Here is a 22,739-nt window from a genome sequence, read left to right on the forward strand (position 1 = left end):
AATGTTTAGTCTTGTAAAATTCAACCAGGCTAATAGCATTATTCAAACGATCTTTAGCCCTTCGGTCACATTGAAGATCAGTACGTTCGAGCTGTAAATCGTTACATGTTATGTTCCGTCTTTTAGATTCCTCCATACTGTACTGTAGAAGTAGGTAAGCAACGTTAAACAGTTACTGAGAATAGGCCTACACACTGCACTCCACTAGATAACTGAGTGGTCGTTTCCCTCTCCTCTACCTATAGCAAGTCTATGTCATTCTGATGTATCTTCCTCTCCATTTCGGCGAGCGGTAAACACCGCTCTCCCGCTCCGAAGGAGTTCGCGCGCTCGTCGAGCGCTGTTTGTGCAGGTATGGTTTAGACACAGCCACTGCTCCACCACTGCTGCCGCTTGCTTGTACACATGTAAACTGAATAAAGGTACTAAGGGAGGGAGGTATGCCCTGCGGACAGTATATCTACACCGCTTGAAGGTTGAGAATCACAGGGATTTAGGAATCCTTCTTTGCCTAGCGATGCCGTATTTCAATATCAGCTACAGGTACTAATATCTTGGAAGATATTAATTTTATGATCCATGTTTATTATAGATCTACTTGTTTTCATGTTTTGAATAATACTACCAACTCTCAAAATATATTGAATGCTTTTTTTAACATAAAGCGTACGTAGATACTACTGGGTGTTCAGTTCAAAGTGTGTCATGGCTCGCTGTATACCGTCATATGGCTAGTCGATGAGCCTAGAGAATTCAATCTTCCTACACTTCCGCAGAGGTGTATTACCTATGTGTCAGATAAGTTTCCTAGCAAGCACGGCGTTCATTCTGAAGAGTACTTACTGATATGTACGGCAACGCCGGTAGTGGCAGGAATGTGAATTGTTTGGAAACATGTACTGAGGTTGGTTTTTTTCTTACTGTCAGGATATGGGGAGAGAGTTAAGACGATTTCTTACTTATTTGTTGATATTAACTTCGACGGTCAACTTGGACACGGAGCATTTGATTTGTGTCGTGGAATGTTGCCGTACGCAACCGATGATAACAAATACCCTGCGTACGACTTGCCCGCGCAAAACACAGTTCGAAAGAGGTTATGGTAGCACACAGACCGTAGAGACCGCCATCTGTTGCTACGACGTTCAAGTTATACCGTACAAGTTCTCAAGTTCAGATTGAACGCCTTGATTAATAGGAAACTTCTCTGACATAAAAGCTGAAACTCGCTTCAAATCGCTGACTCACAACAGTGACGTCATGACACACTTTGAAATGAACACTCAGTATATCTCACTTACCTAAAGTTATTGTATCCAATAATCTTAGTGGTGCATGCAACATTGCTCCAAAGAGATTGTCATGTAGATTAGTTGAGGCTTTGGTGAATACGTACAACAATGCAAGAAGTATCAATGAGCCAAAAATAAGCATAAGTCCTATTTGACACCATAGTGCGACTAGGTAATAATGCTTCTCTGCGTTCACTGCCGGCAACCATTCATTAGTAAAATACGTGTTCTTGTCAATATTCATCGTCCTGGAAAAAAGGAAACATAATATTCTCAGTATTCTGAACTGTGAGATATAGGCTATGACCAATGTATTATCGCCGCGTCAGCCGGAGTAACGACCGGCGAGTCTTTGATATTTATGTCATTGTTTGTCGCTTGTGATTGTGGTTCTTTTAGTCCCACCGCTCCAATCATATTCTACAAAAACAGTTGCCGCCAATGGCAATCCAGGATCGCTTTAGAACAGTATGCAATCGACATGTCTGTTATTGTTGTTAACCTTTTCTTTGATATGCCGGTCGTTACTCCGGCTCGCGCGGCGATAATAACAGATAGGCCCTCAAGAAATAATTTCATGAATACCCTACATCAGCATTTCTCAAACTATGGTCCGCGGACCACCTGTGGTTCTCGAGGTCTGCCCTTGTGGTCTTTCAAAAAAGGGGGAAGAAAAAATAAAATTCAAACGAATTGCGTATCAACTGCAATTGCCTTTCACTTTTTCTTCCAGTACTACTACTACTACTACTTATTGGCCTTTAAGGATCCCGGAGGTTCACCGCCGCCCTCACATAAGCCCGCCATTGATCCCTATCCTGAGCAAGATTAATCCAGTCTCTACCATCATATCCCACCTCCCTCAAATCCATTTTAATATTATCTTCCCATCTACGTCTCGGCCTCCCCAAAGGTCTTTTTCCCGCCGGCCTCCCAACTAACACTCTATATGCATTTCTGGATTCGCCCATACGTGCTACATGTCCTGCCCATCTCAAACGTCTGGATTTTATGTTCCTAATTATGTCAGGTAAAGAATACAATGCGTACAGCTCTGCGTTGTGTAACTTTCTCCATTCTCCTGTAACTTCATCCCTCTTAGCCCCAAATATTTTCCTAAGAACCTTATTCTCAAACACCCTTAATCTCTGTTCCTCTTTCAAAGTGAGAGTCCAAGCTTCACAACCATATAGAACACGGTGATGGGTTGTTAGCCCTTCGCCCAATCCCCAAGCTGGAGGACCACTCTTTATCGGCTGTCCACGACTGCTTATTCAATATATTCGCAGCTACCCTTCATATCTGGAGGCCGTCTCCTCTATCCGCAACCTGAGGACGCGCCATGCCGTGGTGATAGGGACCCGCAATACATGGTTTTCTTCCAGTACTGACATTTAATGAAATTTATTACCCTACCTGTCTACCGACGTCCCACTCTACTCTCAACAACAAAAGAGGAATATGAAGCACTATGAACGTGGTGTTTCTCGTCATCTTTTCCCTGCACATCTGGCGCCTGTAACCCAGCCAGGAACTACCCGAATTCATAACAGAGGACCAAAGTACCGAACCTTTTCATGTATTTATGACTTTCTTAATAGTTTTGCCGACACCCAGTCTGCACATTGAAATGGTCACGTACAGATGCCTCAAACTAGGAAGCTGCCTGGAGAGGAGAAGTAGTAGAGCTAACGGAGGAGGCCTACCTAGGCTCCGATACCCAGGTATAGTCATATTATCTGAAAAGTTGACCTCTTGAGAATGTATTCAAGATGTACCCTCCCTATGCAGCCTTCTCAACTGTTATTAGAACTGAGCTGTACCGTTCTAGTCCACCGTGCACAGCAGTAGGCGGACAGTGGTAGGGGAGAAGTGCTCTATGCGCCTGCGCGAACGAGACAGCTTGCTAGTTTGAGGCATCTGTACTGTACGTCGTACACCAATAATATAACTCTGAGGTCACAATTTGAAACTTATTTTCCAAGTAAATGTGACGAATTTTCATGGGTTCGTGATCACTTTCATTGCGATATTGAAACTAACAAACTTTCATAGAGTGAAAGAGAACAGTTAATTGAACTCTAGATTGACACCTGACTTAAAATGAAATTCGAAGCGGAAGGTATGGTTAATTTCTGGACCTTATCATAAGTGAAAATAGAATACAGTGTATTGTACAATGGTGCTTCAGAGATTGTAATTCAGTTTGCCTCTACGTATCTGTGTGAGAAAGGGTTTTCATCATCAAGAATCTCATTAATGTATCAACATTTATGTTTTTAGTTAATTAATTAAAGATTATCTACACTTTGATAGCCTACCTTGAATTATTAAAAAAAACGAAAATGAATTTTTTTCTATTAACATTGACAATTAGTTAATACTAATATAAAATTAATTGAACTAAATTAATTTTAATTAATTGATTCCATTTTAAAATATAAGTATACTGGTATTGTGTGTATGTATTTATTCACACTGCAAATGGGTATATACTCGGTGGCAGTGGTAACTAGTAATAACACTCAATAATGACAATTAATAATAAACACAGCTAATAAAAAACAATTAATAATAATAATAATAATAATAATAATAATAATAATAACAAGGAGCATCCTAAATTAAATTAAGCATGGTCACTTAAAATAACATTTAAAGTAAATCTAATTCGTATCTTAACCCTAAGTTCGAACTAAGGCCCACAAGTGTGACAGGTTCATACCTGCACATGTACCTTTCGGCACTACACTTATTTCGCTGTCAACTCACTCACTGCACTGATTCTACCTGATTTCACTAACACTTCTAACCATTTCACTGTTCAAATACTTTGCACAGCCACTTCACTGACACCAACACACTTCACTTGCACAATAGACTTCACTGACACTACACACTTAACTGATACAACACACTTCCTCACTGACAGAACACTTCAAATTACAAGATATCAATTACACACTTTAAGTAGTGTGTATAATATATTACCGTGTATTAGTAAAGTCCTTAAGCCTATTTTTAAATACATTTTTGGTTATTGGTAAAGCCTTTAGTAAGTCTGCAGGTAAAAGCATTCCAGTCCCTGATAGTACGATTGAGAAAAGAAAACTTTCCAGTGTCGGTCCTCTGTCTTCTTTCCCTCAATTTATATGAGTGGTCGTTCCTTGAAGAGTAATTTGGCGGCTGCAACCTATTTTTTATTTCTCTCCAGGCAGGCTCACCTCTGTATGTTTTGAACATTGCACATAATCGAATTCGCGTTCTTCGGTCAAAAATGATAAATTTGCTTTCGAAGGGAACAAGAATAAGTTGGTCCGCGAAACTGTTCTGACTTTAAAAAGTGGTCCCCATTTGAAAAAAGTTTGAGAAACGCTGCCCTACATTATACTACCGATACTAATCTAGTTCTTCTCAATGACGTTTTGTCTTTCATTTCTAATATGTACAGACAACAGTGAATTGCTGAAAATAAATATTATTTTGATTACTCAGTTAATGACAAGTTATAACTGGATGATGCAGGTTAAACATGAGCTTTATTTTGTGAAATATTCCATCGCAGTCCATTATAATAGTCACGACCGTTCACAAGGGAGTATTTTGGAGGCATAAGCCCTCCCTTCCCATTATTTGGGAAGAAATTAGCGAATTGGAAAGTGAAATAGTGACATTTCAATGTGATATAAAATACCGGAAGAATACACACCATTTGAAATCGTGAACTATTTCTGTCTCATGCGCAGCAAACACAATAGGTTTGTTCCAGCACGGTTCAGAATCGATTCTGAACTGCCTGCTCATGCGCAGTAGCTCAATGTGCGTTCCAACAAGACTGAACTGATTCCGAACCAATAATCAACTCGCAGTTTCCTGTATGCTTTAGAACTCGTTCGTAACGAGTGAAATTGGTACTCGATTAAGAGCAGGAACTGAGAATTCTGAACTGCTGACGCATGCGCAGATGATTTAATCTGAGGTTTGGTTGAAATGCTTCGAGACTAGGCAGATTAAAATAAAAAAAATAGTCCACCATTGGAAGGTGATAGTGATAGGTATATTTTATGACGAATTAAGTTCGGAAGATGAATATAGGCCAGATTTTAATATGAGAAGAAACTCCGAAGGTCGGGAAAGAACACTTCAAGAAACGTTCCAACAACATAAAATCCCGAACTAGTTCGGAGACCGTTCACAATTGTCGCATACATCGAAAGAAGTTCGGTATTAGTTCGGAACGCGTTCTGAATTACTTTCTGGAACAAACCTATTAAAGCTACGTCATTCCCACACTTCGCATACATAAAAAATGTTTTTCCCCTTCAAACTCCCTCCCCTTTAAAAATCCTGCGCACGACACTGAATTAGTAGTAGTATAATTAAAGCAAAATATCCAGCACAATTTATTTTTAGATTGTAATACGAAACATAAGGAGAAAATATTCTTACATTGCAAAGTCATTTTAAAATTTCCATGAAAATACATATTCTTAATGTCCCTGGTACAGAAATAGTGGTTTTAGACATCCTGTCTTATAGCGATTTCTTCTACAATATTGGACGGATTTTGTTCATATAGCACATGCGAGCCAGTTCTATCGGGAATGTCATACATGAAATAAGCTACAATAATTTTACTGAAAATTAATGCATGTATATTTAGAATATAAAACAGATAACTGCGACTTTGTGTAAATAAAATCTAATGATTTTTTCCGTGTTTCATTTTTCCTTTGACGTTTCTTTAACGCGAACGCGTCTTTGTTCGAGGTATAGTTGATAAAGAAATCTAACATTTTAGCATAATTAGAAGTTCAAGAAATCTTCAGTAGGTGTTGCATAAACAAAGCGTACGCGTGCTGACATCTGTGAGTGCTGCGCAAGTGAATAAGTTACGATTTTATATAATAGTAGGCTAATGATAATAATAATAATAATAATAATAATAATAACCAACCAGCGTTATCTGCATATACCGGATAATGTCAAGGAAGTTACGTCATTGGGCGAATCCATGTAGGCTAATAGAGGGGAGTCAACTGAAAATGGAAGAGTTTGTTATTCATGTGCAAGAAGTAGACTGAAAATATACTGATTTAATTAATTTGTTTTGTTTTGTCATGGACACGAGACTGTAAAGAACAGCGTACATGTATGCATATCGCAAACGAAACAAATCTCCGATCATTAAAATACAAAATAATAAAACAAAGACGTTTTCATGCAATCATTTGGATTATGCGAATCCCTATCACATTTTGTATTTCATAGAATAGACCAGGCTTGGAGAACTGGGCGACAATTGTGGCGTTACGTCACTCATCGAATAAGTCACTCACCCCTTCCTTCTATCCCCGCGTCATTGACTTGGTAGGGGAGGGGATTTGTGTTCAATGTCTGTCTTATGTGATTGCATACGGGCCACAGATACGTCATTCAACGCCGTTGGACTGTGGAGGGGGAACCAACGCTTTCCCCATGCTTTCCACACCTCTCTCGCCAGTTCTGTATCCCTGGAATGAACTAACGAACGAATGGAACGGCGCATTTAGTAGGTATAAAAGGAAAATTATTTCCGAAGAAAAATTCTTTGGTCGGCGGGAAAAGGCACATAAGTAAAAAAAAAATTAATATTTCAGGAGAGATTTTCTTTTTAATTTACTTTTAACTGAATATAAGTATAATAATGAAATTCATGTATGTTGGTTAAAGTAAGACCCTTTTCAATTTAAAACACAAAAAACTTTATTATTTAAAAAATTAGAAAAAATACTAGACTTATGTAGAACAGAAAAATCGACTTTTTGACTTATGTGGCTTTTCCCGCCGACCAAAGAATTATTATATAGACTTCACCGGGATTTACCGTACTATATCTACTGTGAGGCAAGGAGGCGTTTGAAGAATTTTCTAACGGAATGTAGTGTTCCCAAATGGTATCCTATTCACGCCCAATTTGGTTTGACTCGATGATTGGGTGAGAACCAGTATTTTAGACATGAAATGGCCGTTGTCCTTTTTTACAGTATAATGAATATTTTCATAATTCTTAAGAGCCCAGAATTTTATTCAATCCATTGATCTCAGATAGTAATTACTTAGGCTAGTCTTTGTGGTCGGCTAATTGTTATACTTGCGTGCACGTACCAAATGAGGTACAAGTAGTCCCAGAAGAACTTGAGCAGGAGGGTCACTGTAATGCCTGCAGCAATGAGAATAAGGATCCATCCCGATCTTCCAGCAGTGATGTATCTCTGGAGTAACCTTGGTGACGGCGCAGTGTGACGATCTCCAATCAAGCCTATAGTTGTCTGCAAGTCCAAGGAAGAAGTCTTCAAGCTGGATGATCGCTGTAATGTCAGACACAGGTCTTCAGTTTCACATATTAGTGCCATGCAAACTTTTAAATCATAGCCTATGTACTATTGCAAAGCTGCGGTAGACTACCATAAAATACTGTAGTTTTCCTAGAATACAATGCAACCTTAGATACACTAGGGCTCTGCTAGTTGCATAAATAACAGGCGATGTTATCTACGATATCAATGCTGTTAAAAATGACGATAATACAGGGACATCAATTTATTTTTACTAACATTTCTAATATTAACCTGCCTATACCTTTGGATCAACGATTAAGAACCGGAAACATGTTTGCTACCCCTTTCCACGACTGGAGTTCGATGATACTGGCGTAAATACAAACAAATCACATTACTAGGTATAGGAGGGAAGAAAAGTAGTTAATCCATTTACGTAAATTAGGAAATATCGCGATTTTGAGTTTGATAATTTTCATTAGGTGTTTGTTTAATCAAAATACAGTACCGTATTAACAATAAGTGTTTTTACTCACGAACTGAGCTTTCCATGCGGAAGTATTCATTATGCAGTGTATATTATTCCGTCTACAGCACATTTGCGTACACTATGGAGAATGAAGTTAAATTGAAAAATAATCATAATATATGGATATTTAAACAAATTTTTGAAAATGGTGGCCGTTCATTTCGATACAGGCTTCAGTTCTAATGTGCATATTATCGCACTATAGATTATGGTACGTAATTCCAATTCAGGTTCGTACTTCGTATCAGTAACTCATGTTGAAATAATTCTGTACCTACTCTATAAAAGAGACCTTACGTACTGTAAATTCAATCTTCACTTCTGCCCGATCCGAAAAGATAAAATTACTCAGACATGCTATCTACTGTCCGTCCAAGTGGTTATGTCATAGGGTCGTAGAAAGGGAGGAAATCACGTGACAGTGAATTACTTAACGAGGCCCTTTTATTTAAGTTATTTTGAAACAATTGTATGGGTATAATATTACGTAGACGTCCAATTCCTAACAGAAATTAATGTTCTCAGAAAAGAGCTAAGACAGCCCAGCCACTAGCATTTACAGAGAGGCGAATAGAAGCAGGTGAGGGAAACCGGGATGCGACGTAGACAAATGGAAAATGATGGAATATTGGAAGCTCTTTCGTCACAGGAAAACACGAACATATTTTTGGAACGTACTTTTTACTATGACCGTAAGGCTACTATGACTGTATATGCTGTCTTGGATCTGTGTGGAGGACGGTTGAACTTCATTAGTAGAAGGGGTGGGAGTGAAGTACATTAAAAAACTGAGGTACAATAAAAATTGAAGTAAAAATAAAATGATGTCCCTGTATAATAAGCAGATTCTGTAACACACGGTTTCGTAGTCTAGCGGTCGGCATTCGTGACTACAAATAATGAGATCCCAGGTTCGATTCTCGTCGTGAGCATGGAAATTTGTCCTTAACGAAACTATTTAAAACTTTAATTCGTAAAGCTCTAGAAGCTAAGAGAGTGTACACATACAAAGGATTTCTGTAGGCAGGAGCATCTCAGTTTTCAAGTAGAGGTTTTCAGATTGCTTCCTAGATCTGAAGTGTGGGAACTGTACGATACAAAACCCATCAACAAGAAGGAAGCCAGATGCAAATGTTGAGTAGAGGAAGTGTTACAAATATTGTAATGATATACGACCTGAGACGTGTTGTAATTCTAGCTGAAGTCTTCCAAGTTATATTAAGCTTATATGGAAATTTGGCCAGAATTTGGGCTTCGATCCAGGAGCGCAACTCTTTAGGGGGGGCGTTTTTCTCTTTTTACAATATATTACGAAAATATATTTATTGTTATTATTATTATTATTATTATTATTATTATTATTATTGCGCACACAATAATTCCTTTTCATTCAAACCTTGTGTGTCACGAATATATTCGAACTAAACAAGAAAGGAGAATTAGTAAAATTTGTGTCTCATTGTTATGTCAACTTAAATAGAATGAAATAATTAATAAAACTCTTTTTAACTCTCCTGATTAAATTGAGGGTTCACTCTTTTATCTTAATACCGACTAGCGAATGTCTAGCTTGAGGCTTTTAATGAGGACATATCTTTCAAGACAGTTAGCGATATTTGAAGGAAGGGCACTTTTCGAATTAATATGTGTATATTTTTGTGAGTTTTACTACGGATGATGACTTGTTTTTAGTGTTGTGGGATTTAATGGATTAATCGATCAATTTCTGTTGTAAAATTAATCGATCAAAAATATTTAATCGAATAATCGAGTCAATTAAAATTAATCGGTTGTAGTTGATATTAATTATTATTTTGTTAATACAAACTCAGACTAAAAATTCCGACAATACTTCTCTTTCGGAAATTGCTTACTTAAAAGCACAATAGTACTGTTATTTTCTAATAGTAAATCAGGGAGGGAAAATCTTTGCACAAATGCTTCAGAAAGAGATGGAGATATGAGAACAGTGACCTGATCTATCTCTATTGAAAGTTGAAACACAATGCGAAACCCTTATGAAGTTTTATGGTGTTCCAAGAAAACTTCCACCTTGTTGTCAGCTCATCTTCCTAGTATATGAAATACATACTTTTCTGGGACTCGTCCCCCTCATCCCTTATAAAATAGCCATGTCTACACTGTGCAAATAAGAGCGTAACTACCTTCTTCTCTTTCTAAAATCTGGTAATTCGATTACAATAGGGGCCAGTCTTCTGTTTCGACCGCTGTACTTTTGCAGTTGCAGTTTCTGTACCGAGTTTGTATAATATGAAGGTTGTGTGTTTAGTTTGATAAAGAAAAAAATCAGTTTTCTGTGGTCTGTAAAATGTGTAACCTCCATTACCGTATGTCATATGAGAATTTGAGAGGTAACCTCGGTGAAACGTTTGGATTTAAATTGAACGATCGTGGAGAAGTGCTTGACAGAAAAAAAGGTTTTTCGTGTTTAGTAATGCAGGAAATATTGTTACTAAACGTAGAGCGGAGCATGTGATTGCACTCACATGTTTAAAACCATGGATGAAGCGGTATTAACTAGGTGAGTTCTCATACTTTTTGTTATTTATGTTTGTCTAAAAAATTCCCGGAGAAATTGACACAAATTATAAGCCTCATAATAAATATGTTAGTAAGTAATTAAAATAGTTGTTTTGTAATATAACGATACAATATATACTGACATACAACATTTAATACTTATGCTTATCACCGAACATAAGTTAAATTTAACAATAATTCTGTATTACAGTATATTAAAACATTTTTTTCAACTTGATCAAAACTCAGATAGTTAATCGATTACATATTTTGATCAATCAACAGCACTACTTGTTTTACCCCACTTTTGGAATGATTTCTCTGTATTAAATTCTGTGTCTCCCCTAATGTTGTGTCACTGAGTATGTTTAAAATGATAGCACTCAACGACAGCGCTTGTATACGGTATCACATACAGGCTCACTGGATCCTTTCCGGCAGTAGCTGTACAAGTCCGTGGGGTCCGGCTGAGGCACCAGGAGTGTCGCCTTTGAGCCGTCGTTGACGCTGTTCACGTCTGGGGAATCTTCATCTTCCTCGTCGTCATGATCCAGCTCACCATGCTTGTCATATTCAACAAACCTATGCAGCTCTATTCCATGCTTCTTAAGATCATTGTAAGAGCCACACCCCTCCATTTTGCCCTGGAATATATTTAAAAGGCAACAATTTCAAATTAATAATTACTAAAAATCAGTATCATAAAATGATACATACTTTCTCATTTTACGTATAATTTGTTTTGTAAAAATTCAAATATTTTGTCATCTTGCGAATGATATCCTGTTTTATGTGCAGAATATTTTTACTACAACTATCACTCAAACCACACTCATAAAAGGTGAAGTGACGTCATTCTGTCGTTGGTTTTGGCAGCGCGTCATTTGAACTGACATGAAGCTTACTGTATGTATGTATGTATGTATGTATGTATGTATGTATGTATGTATGTATGTATGTATGTATGTGTATGTATTAACACTACAATTGGGTATACACCCGGTGGCAGTGATATATAATATACAATAATTACAATTATATTAAATAAAATAAAATAAACGTAAATGAAATTAAATAAAATAAACGTAAATCTATAAATTGTAGATGCAATAAACCTAGGACCATTAATAAAAACTATTCTATAATAACGCCTACGATAAGCAAAAATAAATCTAACTTATAAGTACTTCTATTTCACCCAACTATTACCAATTTAAGTAATTACATATCACCTTAATTAATTACATACCAACTTAATTACATATCAACTTAATTAATTATATATCAATTCAATTAATTACATGACACAACTTAAATAATTACACTGCACCTCCAATTACATTTTCAATCTAATCTTCTCATCCTTTCCTTAAATGTATTGATTTTAAGAGATATCTAAACCGTGTTTAAAGATAGATTCAAACAGTTTTTTGCAATGTATTTGCAAAAGCATGTCCTACAAACTGTCTGTAACAGAATTTTGATATTAGTCCCTTCGTTTGTAAAATAAACAATTAAAATTTAATAACAATTTTCTGATTTCCTTTCTTGCAAACAAACGGACGTATTTTTTAAATTAAATCAATTAACAAAATTCTGTTACAGAGAAAAGTGTCCTAATAGTCTAAAGAATGTGTGTTCAAAATTTCATGCATGTATCTTTAATAGTTCAGAAATTATACCCATTTTTGTCTGGCAATGTAGCAAAAAAAAAATGAAGTTACTGGAAACCGATAAAAGCGGGCGTGTGATTTAAAAAATCCATAGCACAGGAAGTTTGAAAATGGCGACTCAACATCCGATAAGGGCACAAATACCACAAAATGTTATGCAATGAATTCCACACATATCAAAGGGTACCGTATTTTAAAGAAAAAAAATATTTTTTTGAAAATTTAATTTACCGGAAACAACAATAAAAGTGGGTGAGTGATTTAAAAATCCATAACGCAGGAAGGTTAAAAATGGCGACTCAACATCCGATAAGGGCACAAAGGCAGAGGACGGACACTGGAAAGTTTTCTTTTCTCAATCGTACTATCAGGGACTGGAATGCTTTACCTGCAGACTTACTAAAGGCTTTACCAACAACCAAAAATGTATTTAAAAATAGGCTTAAGGACCTTACTAATAGACGGTAATTATACACAGTACTTAAAGGGTGTAAATGATATGTTGTTATTGAAGTGTTGTATCAGTGAAGAATTATGTTGTGTCAGTGAAGTGTGTTGTATCAGTGAAGAAGTATGTCGTGTCAGTGAAGTGTGCTGTGTAAGTGAAACGTGTTCCTGTCAGTGAAGCTGTATAGGTTATAGTGGCAGTGCAAAGTATTTGAACAGTGAAATGTTTTTGAAGTGTTAGTGAAATCAGGATAGAATCAGTGAAATGTGTCATAGTTCCAGTGCAGTGAGTGAGTTGACAGCGAAATGAGTGTAATGTTGAAAGGTACTTGTGCAGATATGAACATATACTCGTGGGTTTTAGTTCGATCTTAGTTTTAAGATACAAATTAGAATATTTCAAATGTTATTTTAAGTGATCGTTTCATTTAATTTAGTATACTCCCTGTTGTTGTTGTTATTATTATTATTACTATTATTATTATTATTATTAGTATTAATTATTAGTATTATCATTAATTGTATTTTTAATTAATAAGTTTATTATTGTCATTATTGAGTGTAATTAGTTACCACTGCCACCGGGTATATACCCATTGCAGTGTGAATAAATACATACATACAAATACCCACAAAATGTTATGCTATGCATTCCACACATATCACAGAATATTTTAAAGATTTTTTTTTTTGAAAATTTAATCATTTTTCACCAAAAAATACCATCCTCTCCCCTTAAGAGGACCACCCTGAAAGATTGCCGCAGGTAAGCTGTTCCAGTCTACTATTGTGCGGTTAACAAAGGAAAATTTTGCCACGTCCGTTCTTTGTTTTCTACATTTAAACTTCCTAATATGATCAGCCCTTCCTAAGTATGATGGTGGGATACTGCTGGGATTGATCGATCCATCCATCCATCCATCCCTCCATCAATTTATGATTATCTTCTGCATTTTTTCATGTCCTACTTATCATTCCCATCATTTCTAGCGTCCAAGCAATAACGTGCGACTGAACTGTGTTAGTCGACTTCGTTTAGTCTATAAACTTCTTCCTCCAGAGCTCGACTTATCACAGCCCTATCTTTCTGGCTTGCCGGCGGAGATGCAGTGGTATGTAAGAAAAGTTATACTTATGTTTGGTTTCTTTTCGTGCGTTTTAATTTCTACATTATAGGCTTACATCTTTTACCTAAAATACCGACTCTTTCTTGCTGACAAAATATTATTTTCTTTCGCCAGAATATTGTAACATTTATTACTTATTACGTAATTTATTCTATATCTGTAGACTATTATATTTTTTGTTACTGTGTTAACGTCCTATGGTGTACACGCCTAACGCAGAAGTATTTGTAATGTTTATATTTTTAATGTTAACTCAAAATTGTAATTTTTGCTATGATTATTAATGAGAATATTTTATTCTATTATGTTGTTAATTGCAAGTTATGCTATTGCCATAAAAGTTATTATACAGAGTTCGCCAAAAAAAAAAAAGTTGTTGTTGTTGTTTTCTAATGCCAGGCGTTTGACAGTAAAGTCATTTGACCTCTTGCACTGCAATATTTTTCAAAGATATTATCATGGTGGGGTGAAGAAGGGATAGTGACGCGAAACATACAGCCTCTCCTATCCAAATGCCATCCTCACCTTCCCGTGGTCCACCCTGTTTCTACCAACGAGGAAATGGCGACCGAGTCACAGCGGTATAACTGTTTCATCAAATGCAGAGGAAATGCTGCATTACAAGCCTGTCCAGAGGCTAAAAGTGGCAGCCCCACTACTGGACTACCTAACGATAAGGCTAGTAACCTATCTTAGGGAAAACTACATTACTTTCAAGCCTCAAACAAGCAGTATAAAATTTTTCAGAACAGCAGGATATACTCTTTTAGACCGAAAAAGGAATGAAGAAATTTTAGAACAATTAGAAGTAGAGTCAGTAGAAGAAAAAATCACCAGATACAAATTCAATTGGCTAGATCATGTAAGAAGAATGGAAAATTCAAGAATCCCAAAAATTATGATGCAATATAAACCTAGAGGACATCGTCGACCAGGAAGACCGTTAAGAAGACTGCTAGATGGGGCCGAAACAGGTCTACAGAGGCCTAATTCGTGAAGGATGATGATGATGATGATGATGATGATTATCATGGTCAGCCACTGAAGCACAGATTTTGAGGTGTTCCGAATCCATTTCTTGGTTTGAGTTGCACAATGGGCAGTTAGGGGACTGATATATTCCAATTCTATGCAGGTGTTTGGCCAAACAATCATGGCCTGTTGCCAATCTAAATGCAGCTACAGACGATTTTCGTGGTAAATCGGGAATTAACTGTGGATTATGATGCAGTGAGTTCCATTTTTTCCCCTTGAGATTCTGTTATCAAATTTTGTTTGTTGAAGTCTAAGTAAGTTATGTAGATTTAATAAATCTTTTCACAGAGTAAAGGCTGGTTCACAATAAACCGGGAACGGAAACGACAACGAGAACGAGAACGGAAATAATGTTAAAATAAATGTATTTAAATGTGAGCATTCACAATAGTTAATTGTAAATACTCATATTTAAATACATTTATTTTAACAATATTTCCGTTCCCAGTTTATTGTGAACCAGCCTTAATACGTAGATTCAGTAACAGGTCTGTGAGTAGCAGTGCTGCCCTTCTTTGCTAAAGCATCCGCATTCTCGTTTCCCAAGATTCCACAATGGGATGATAGCCATTGGAATGAAATCATTTTATTGAGTGATATTAATAATTGAGAGCATTTTAGTTATTTCTGTTGTTTGAGATGAAGGTGTGTGTCTAGAGACTATTGATAGAATAGCTGCTTTGGAGTCTGACAATATAACTGCATTCTTAAATTTGATGTGGAAACGAAAACTTATTATGTGTTTGTTTTACATTTAAATACTGATCACACATGTAGTACTGTCTTCAGTTAAGCACATGTTACTTTCGATGTTCAATATATTCGCCATTCGCCGACGAAGCAGGACTTGTAGCTGTACGCGGTCTTCGCGATCTTCCTTTGTGAATATCACAAATCGTTCCATGCGCCTCAAACTTGTCAATAATGCGTTTAATTGTTAGGCGGGTTGGGGGTTCTGTTCCCTACTCCCGCCTCCACTGACGCCGCACTTCAACGGCATTACCAAACCTCACAAACCACTTCAGAATGCTTTTTCAGAATTCTTTATACAACACCATGTTTCGCTGCTCGAACGTCAAGCGTGCTCCAGCCATTTTGTTTTCTCACTATCGTGATGAAAGTACCGACATCTGTTGAGCGAAAGACCATACTACAACATACTCGTAATTCAAATCAATTGACAATATCAATATCCCGATACAGTCTGACAAAGAGTGTACACATTTTTTCGGCGGACTCCATATTTGAAGGCGATAGCCATTTATTTACAAACTGCACAGTGACTTCATCGTACAATCCGGCATATTCTGTGTTTTATCGTAATAATGGGATACTATATTTTGTTTATCAATTCGTAGCTACAAGAATGGGACCTAACCTTCCGATCCCAACACCGATGGAATAGTTTACACTGTACCCAAATAACTTTAGATATCTGGATTTAGTCCTTATTAATATGGTCATTCACCCGCTAGTAATAAGGGCTCCCTTACTTATGACTACTAATCATATAAGAAATAAAGGTTCCTTCCTTCTGCCTATCTGTAGGGAGGAGCGATTTCTAATAATCCTTTTGCGACTTATCTGTAAACAATTAAATTCTCACAGAAATGTACAGCCTGTTTGTTTTGCCTTCTTTCCACTGTGAACGTTACTATGTGAAATTCATATACACACAAAAGCCACACACTTATACAAAGCTACATGTAAATTAAAAAAAACACTAATGCTGTGAAACGAAGTCATGATCTTGACTTACGTCTTTGAGTATGAGAATTTGATCTGCCTTGTAGAGGAACCTTGGTCTGTCCACCACCATTATCACAGTCTTTGCTTTAAGAAATTCCAGAATGCATTTATTAAAGATGATAGTCGCTGTCATAAGATTCATAGATGCTAAGGGGTTATCCAGTAGGTATATATCTGCTTCTTGATATACTGCCCTGTGAATTAAAAAAAAAAACTAATCATTAACATACTTTAAGCACAGACTCGTAAAATACAATATATAAACACAAAAACAAATGAATAATTTTATTTAAAAATTAAATATGTGAATTGTTCTAAATAGTACGGTGTACGTAAGTAAATTTAAATGCCAATCAACCTCTGCTGCAGCATGTAGACGTAAGAAGACTTTGGCACTTCATGGACTATATTATAGATTTATTAATTTGTCCTACATTTGATATCTGTAATATTGACAATTAATGTTTGAGGAGAAAAATTCGCTCCGGCGCCGGGAATCGAATCCGGTCCTTGGTTCTACGTACCAAGCGCTCTGACCACTGAGCTACGCCGAATTCAATCCACAGCATCGGACCTCCTTCAATGTTTCCCTTTGTGACCTGACTCGAAGTTAGGCATATGTGTTGACGTATGTGTTTTTTTAATTGAGTTATTTTACGACGCTGTATCAACATCTAGGTTATTTAGCGTCTGAATGAAATGAAGGTGATAATGCCGATGAAATGAGTCCGGGGTCCAGCACCTAAAGTTACCCAGCATTTGCTCGTATTGGGTTGAGGGAAAACCCCGGTAAAAACCTCAACCAGGTAACTTACCCCGACCGGGATTCGAACCCGGGCGAGCTTGTTTCGCAGCCAGACGCGCTGACCGTTACTCCACAGGTGTGGACACGTATGTGTTCAATGTCAACTGCCATTATACTAGAAGCGCATTCAGCTGAGTGACTTGTTTGGCCGGGAATCCGCAGTTAAGTGCACACACTGCCTGCTGGATCACACCCTATGGCTGTTTACACTGCCTGCCCAATCAAGGGTTATGCGCGAGTAGCCACTAGGTGGCTGGTAGTGACTTTGCATATACTGATAATGTTAAATATCGGTGGGTACTGCCTGCCACCTAGCGGCAAAATAACTTTGATTGGGCAGGCAGTTTACGCAGCTATGGGATGCGATCCAGCAGGCAGTGAGTGCACAGTAATCTGTACAGACATATGCACTGCTAGCTATGAGAATATTATAGATTTATTAATTTGTCCTACAGAATGATATCTGTAATATTGACAATTAATATTTGAAGAGAAAAATTCGCTCCGGTGCCAGGGATCGGCGTAGCTCAGTGTCAGAGCGCTTAGCACGTAGAACCAAGGACCCGGGTTCGATCCCCGGCGCCGGAGCGAATTTTTCTCCTCAAATATTAACTTCATTGGTTATCGTGCCACTGATTATGATTATTATTATTATTTACAAATTTATTTTACAATGTATTTGTTTACCTTGCTAAGTTCACCTTAGCTCTCTGTGTAGGTGATAATGTTATGTCCCCTCCATCCCCGACGCTGGTAAGATCTCTGTCTGGAAAGTGATGGGAATCCTCCTCTAGACCACAAATCTCGATGACTTTCTTAAAGCGCTCTTCCTGATATGGCCGTCCACAAGTAATATTTTTCCGTAAGGTGGCAGGAAATATCCAGGGCTTCTGGGGGCAGTAAACACAGTGCCCGTTCACTGTGACCTTCCCACTGCAGGGGGGAAGTTCTCCCATCAGCAGATGTAATAGCGAGCTCTGCACAATAATAGATAAAGGTTATAATTAGGGTACAGATTTTTGGAACAATTGGATAATACCCACGGCAGAGCAATGTCGATAGTCGTTCTTACTCGCTGGCCACTAATCACCAGGCCGTACCGAGCCGTGCCAAACAAAACACAATCGAAATGGTGGTAGTAAAATTCGCGACTATATTCTTAAATAATTCACTGCATTAGTCAAGTGCAAGACTTCTGGCTTCTGTTGCATTCAAACAATTATAAAATACGATAATTTGGTCCAGGGAGCATCCGTTTTTGATGCAAAGATAATTTGTTTGGCTTGTTTCTTAAATAAAATTACGAAATAGCGTTCCTGTGCTTAACATTTAATAATAAAAAAAAAAAAAATATAGCAAAACTATTTTGTCTCGAGACTCTCATCTAAGTCACGTAATCTACTTCAATATATTTACGCAAATATACCTTGTACCTAACAGTGGTGCTATGTCTCAGTAATGTTCAGAACGAAGGAGGCAGAGAGAGAAAAGAAACAAATTTCTCCCTCCAACGACGCCACACACCAACATCGTGTTGTTATGTTGGCGAGATTGTGTATTTACTTAAATTTGGTGCTAAACGTAACGGCACGGTTCAAAGATACCGTGGGAATTCTCCAGTTTAGCGAGATTTTTAGGTCGTTAAAATAATGTAATTTTAGGTGCCTAAAACAGGCTTAAAAGTGTAGGAAATAGTCTCCAAAGAATTGAAAATAGGCTCTAACAAAAATAATATTTTCTTTAAAAACATGTTCCAAATCATCAGGAATTCACTTCTAGAATTTAATAATTTTAAATGCTTATACACCGTTACCACCACTACTATTAAAAGTACAAGACCAACAAATATCTAACTAGTTATACATAAACTAAACAATTAGGGGAGAGTCGGGTAGTATCGGACATCGGGTAATATCGGACAGTGAGTTTCTTTCATCTACCACCATATGGTAGTACCTGAATGACATGGTTACGTTTCTCTATGCGACATCACAGAAATGTAACCATGTCAATCAGGTACTATCATCGTGTGGTAGATGAAAGAAACTCACTGTCCGATATTACCCGATGTCCGATACTACCCGACTCTGCCCTAAATGTGAAAAATAAGTGTTGGATATAAATTCAGTACACAGACAAGTCAAATATAATCAATTTTTACCAAGCCTTGTCGTTAATGTCCTTAATTAGCTTCACCAATAAATTACTAATACTTTTTCTAAATTTTCAACTAAAAAAGCAATCCCGTCTGTCACTCAACACAAATTTGTATGCTGAAGATGAACGCTCCACATCCACTGAAGTAACAGGAGCGTATTTCATTTTTGACACTAGTTGGACAGGAACGTTACATTGTAAATCCGTGTTCTTCCCTGCTAGGATATCTGAAGCAGTACGCAGGTCCTTCAGTCCTACATTTCTCTGCAGAACTCGCTCCAGTTTATCCTGTACTTTATATCAACAGAACCAGGAACACATTTGGAATTTAAAATACAAATTTTCGAAATAAGAATGAGTGTTTTGACCTATTAGAGATAAAACATACTTAACAAGTCAAAATAGGCTTTGCCGTCAAAATAGGCATTTTTAGGTGTTATAAAAATACCAATTTTAGGCATAGTTTTGTATTAAACGTGTACTTGCAAGTTTTTATTAACTTATCTTTTAAGGGTTAAAATAGATTTTTACCTAAAATCCGAAGTCGAGTTATAATATAGGTAGGGTATTTTTAGTGCGTTATTATACGACGCTGTATCAACATCTCAGGTTATTTAGCGTCCGAATGAAATGAAGGTGATAATGTTGGTGAAATGAGTCCGGGATCCAGCGCCGATAGTTACCTAGCATTTTCTCGTATTGGATTGAGTGAAAACACCGGAAAAACTTCAACCAGGTAACTTGCCCCGACCGGGATTGGAACCCCGGGCCACCTGGGTTCGCAGTCAGACGCGCTAATCGTTACTCCACGGGTGTGGACATAATATAGGTATATTACTGTGAAAATAATGTAGGAAGTGTAAGTCTTATACAAGAAAGCCGGTTTTCTTCTATTACAAATTTAATGAGATTTCCTTCCACATGTTTGGTAGTCTCCAAATTGTAAGACTTTATGAGAAAAGTCTTAATTTTCTGTTATAGTCTACTTTTACAATTATATAAAAAAAAAGAACAGGTAGTAGGCTATAATTTATAAATCTGTCAAAATAATGATTTCGTGCTGAAATATAAGATAAAAAAATAAAATTTAAAATGTATGTAGTTAATTAAAGTAGCCTACTATTAAGACATACAAGAAATTTTGTTTTTTACATCTGCATGAAACTGGTTTTCTGCGCCAAGAAAATTACGTGTAATTACGCAAAAAAAACTAACAAGTAAATTACCTTGCCTACTCTAAAAAAGGCGAAGTATTTTATGCGAAGATAAATAAAATGCTTAAAGTAGGTATTCTTCTGTTCCTCAAATAATACACGATTCCACGGTTATATTATTATTTTGATATTCGTATTAAGATTAATCACTCAATCATGATGTAAGATATATTGTGGTATGCATATTGATTAGCATCAATATATTCTTATATATCTGAGAAAGTTAAACTCTATTCCAAAAAATAATTAACATGTTTAACCACTTAAGGGGAGAGGATAGTATTTTTTTTTTGTGAAAAAAAAAGAGTAAATTTAAAAAAAAAATCTTTAAAATACTCTGTGATAAATGTGGAATGCATAGCATAACATTTTATGGGTATTTGTGCCCTTATCGGATGTTGAGTCCCCATTTTTAAACTTCCTGTATTATTGATTTTTAAATCACTCGCCCACTTTTATTGTTGTTTCCGGTAAATTAAATTTTCAAAAAAATGTTTTCCCTTAAAATACCCTTTGATATGTATGGAATGCATTGCATAACATTTTGTGGGTATTTGTGCCCTTATCGGATGTTGAGACGTCATTTTTAAACTCCCTGCGCTATTGATTTTTAAATCACACGCCCGCTTTTATCGGTTTCCAGTAACTTCATTTTTTTTTGCTACATTGCCAGACAAAAATGGATATAATTTCTGAACTATTAAAGATACATGCATGAAATTTAGAACACACATTCTTTAGACTATTAGGAAACTTTTCTCTGTAACAGAATTTTGTTAATTGATTTCATTTTAAAAATACGTCCGTTTGTTTGCAAGAAAGGAAATCAGAAAATTGTTATTAAATTTTAATTGTTTATTTTACAAACGTAGGGACTAATATCAAAATTCTGTTATAGACAGTTTGTAGAACATGCTTTTGCAAATACATTGCAAAAAATTGTTTGAATCTATCTTTAAAAACGGTTTAGATATATCGGTTTTAGTACAATCCTGCATTGGGTATATATTTTTCAAATTTGGGTCCCCAATAATTTTTTTTTCATATTTTTATTTGGTTGAGTTGCCACAGCCATGAGCTCTCTACATACAAAAAATTAATATTTTACACCAAATAGGAAGAAAGTTAAAAAAAATACCATCCTCTCCCCTTAAATAAGTTTGAATAAATGAACAAATAAGAAATATATACCAAAATCACTCAGTAAAAAATATATATATATATATATATATATATATATATATATATATATATATATATATATATCACCTTCCCACCGCCTTCAGGTCCAATTATTTCCAACAGTTCTCCTTGCTGCACTCCCATGTTAAGATGTGTGAGGGTGCACTGTGTGGAGTAGGGATCCCACTTCGCACTTGTGTCCATCAATATCAGCCGCGAATACAGGGGCCCCTCTCTGTGCAGCCGACGATCATTGTCGCCAGAATATTCGTCCAGCAATAAAATTTTCTAATATATAAAAGATAAAAACAAAATTGTTCATTACTAAAGCTTATAGTTTATAATGATACTAAAATTCTTGTATCGATCTTCGTACATAAATATTCTGTAAGTTATTGCGAAATTATTTCGATTAGAATCGCATTATTAATACCACAGCTAGTCACCAGTATACGAATGTTTAGACGTGGCAACAATGCCATATTATGACTTGCTTTAATTCCAATAACGAAATAAAAGCAAATATCTACTAGAACATGTTTTCCTTACGTAAATCAGTGCAAATATAAGTCATAGTAACTACAAAATATTAAGTACTCAGTTATGATTTACCTGTATTTTGTCCACCGTCGCCACTACTTTGATTATGACACTCACTCCCAACGGAA

General features: G+C 36.4%; 1 protein-coding gene across 2 annotated transcripts in view; it reads right to left on the reverse strand.

Moving 5' to 3' along the window:
- LOC138703575 (ATP-binding cassette sub-family C member 4-like) overlaps positions 1-22,739 on the reverse strand; it is an 89,488-nt gene that overhangs the window by 22,934 nt on the left and 43,815 nt on the right. For both annotated transcript variants that reach the window (XM_069831556.1, XM_069831555.1), the window contains exons 9-15: positions 22,684-22,739; positions 22,159-22,359; positions 18,206-18,495; positions 16,724-16,907; positions 11,099-11,326; positions 7,440-7,642; positions 1,302-1,540 (exon numbers count right to left, since the gene is read on the reverse strand). The exon at positions 22,684-22,739 is cut by the window's right edge and continues 55 nt beyond it. In XM_069831556.1, coding sequence (XP_069687657.1) covers positions 1,302-1,540; positions 7,440-7,642; positions 11,099-11,326; positions 16,724-16,907; positions 18,206-18,495; positions 22,159-22,359; positions 22,684-22,739 — 1,401 coding nt within the window. The remainder of the gene's footprint in view (positions 1-1,301; positions 1,541-7,439; positions 7,643-11,098; positions 11,327-16,723; positions 16,908-18,205; positions 18,496-22,158; positions 22,360-22,683) is intronic.

The sequence above is a fragment of the Periplaneta americana genome, chromosome 7, assembly GCF_040183065.1.
Source record: "Periplaneta americana isolate PAMFEO1 chromosome 7, P.americana_PAMFEO1_priV1, whole genome shotgun sequence".
In the NCBI taxonomy this organism is placed as follows: domain Eukaryota; kingdom Metazoa; phylum Arthropoda; class Insecta; order Blattodea; family Blattidae; genus Periplaneta; species Periplaneta americana.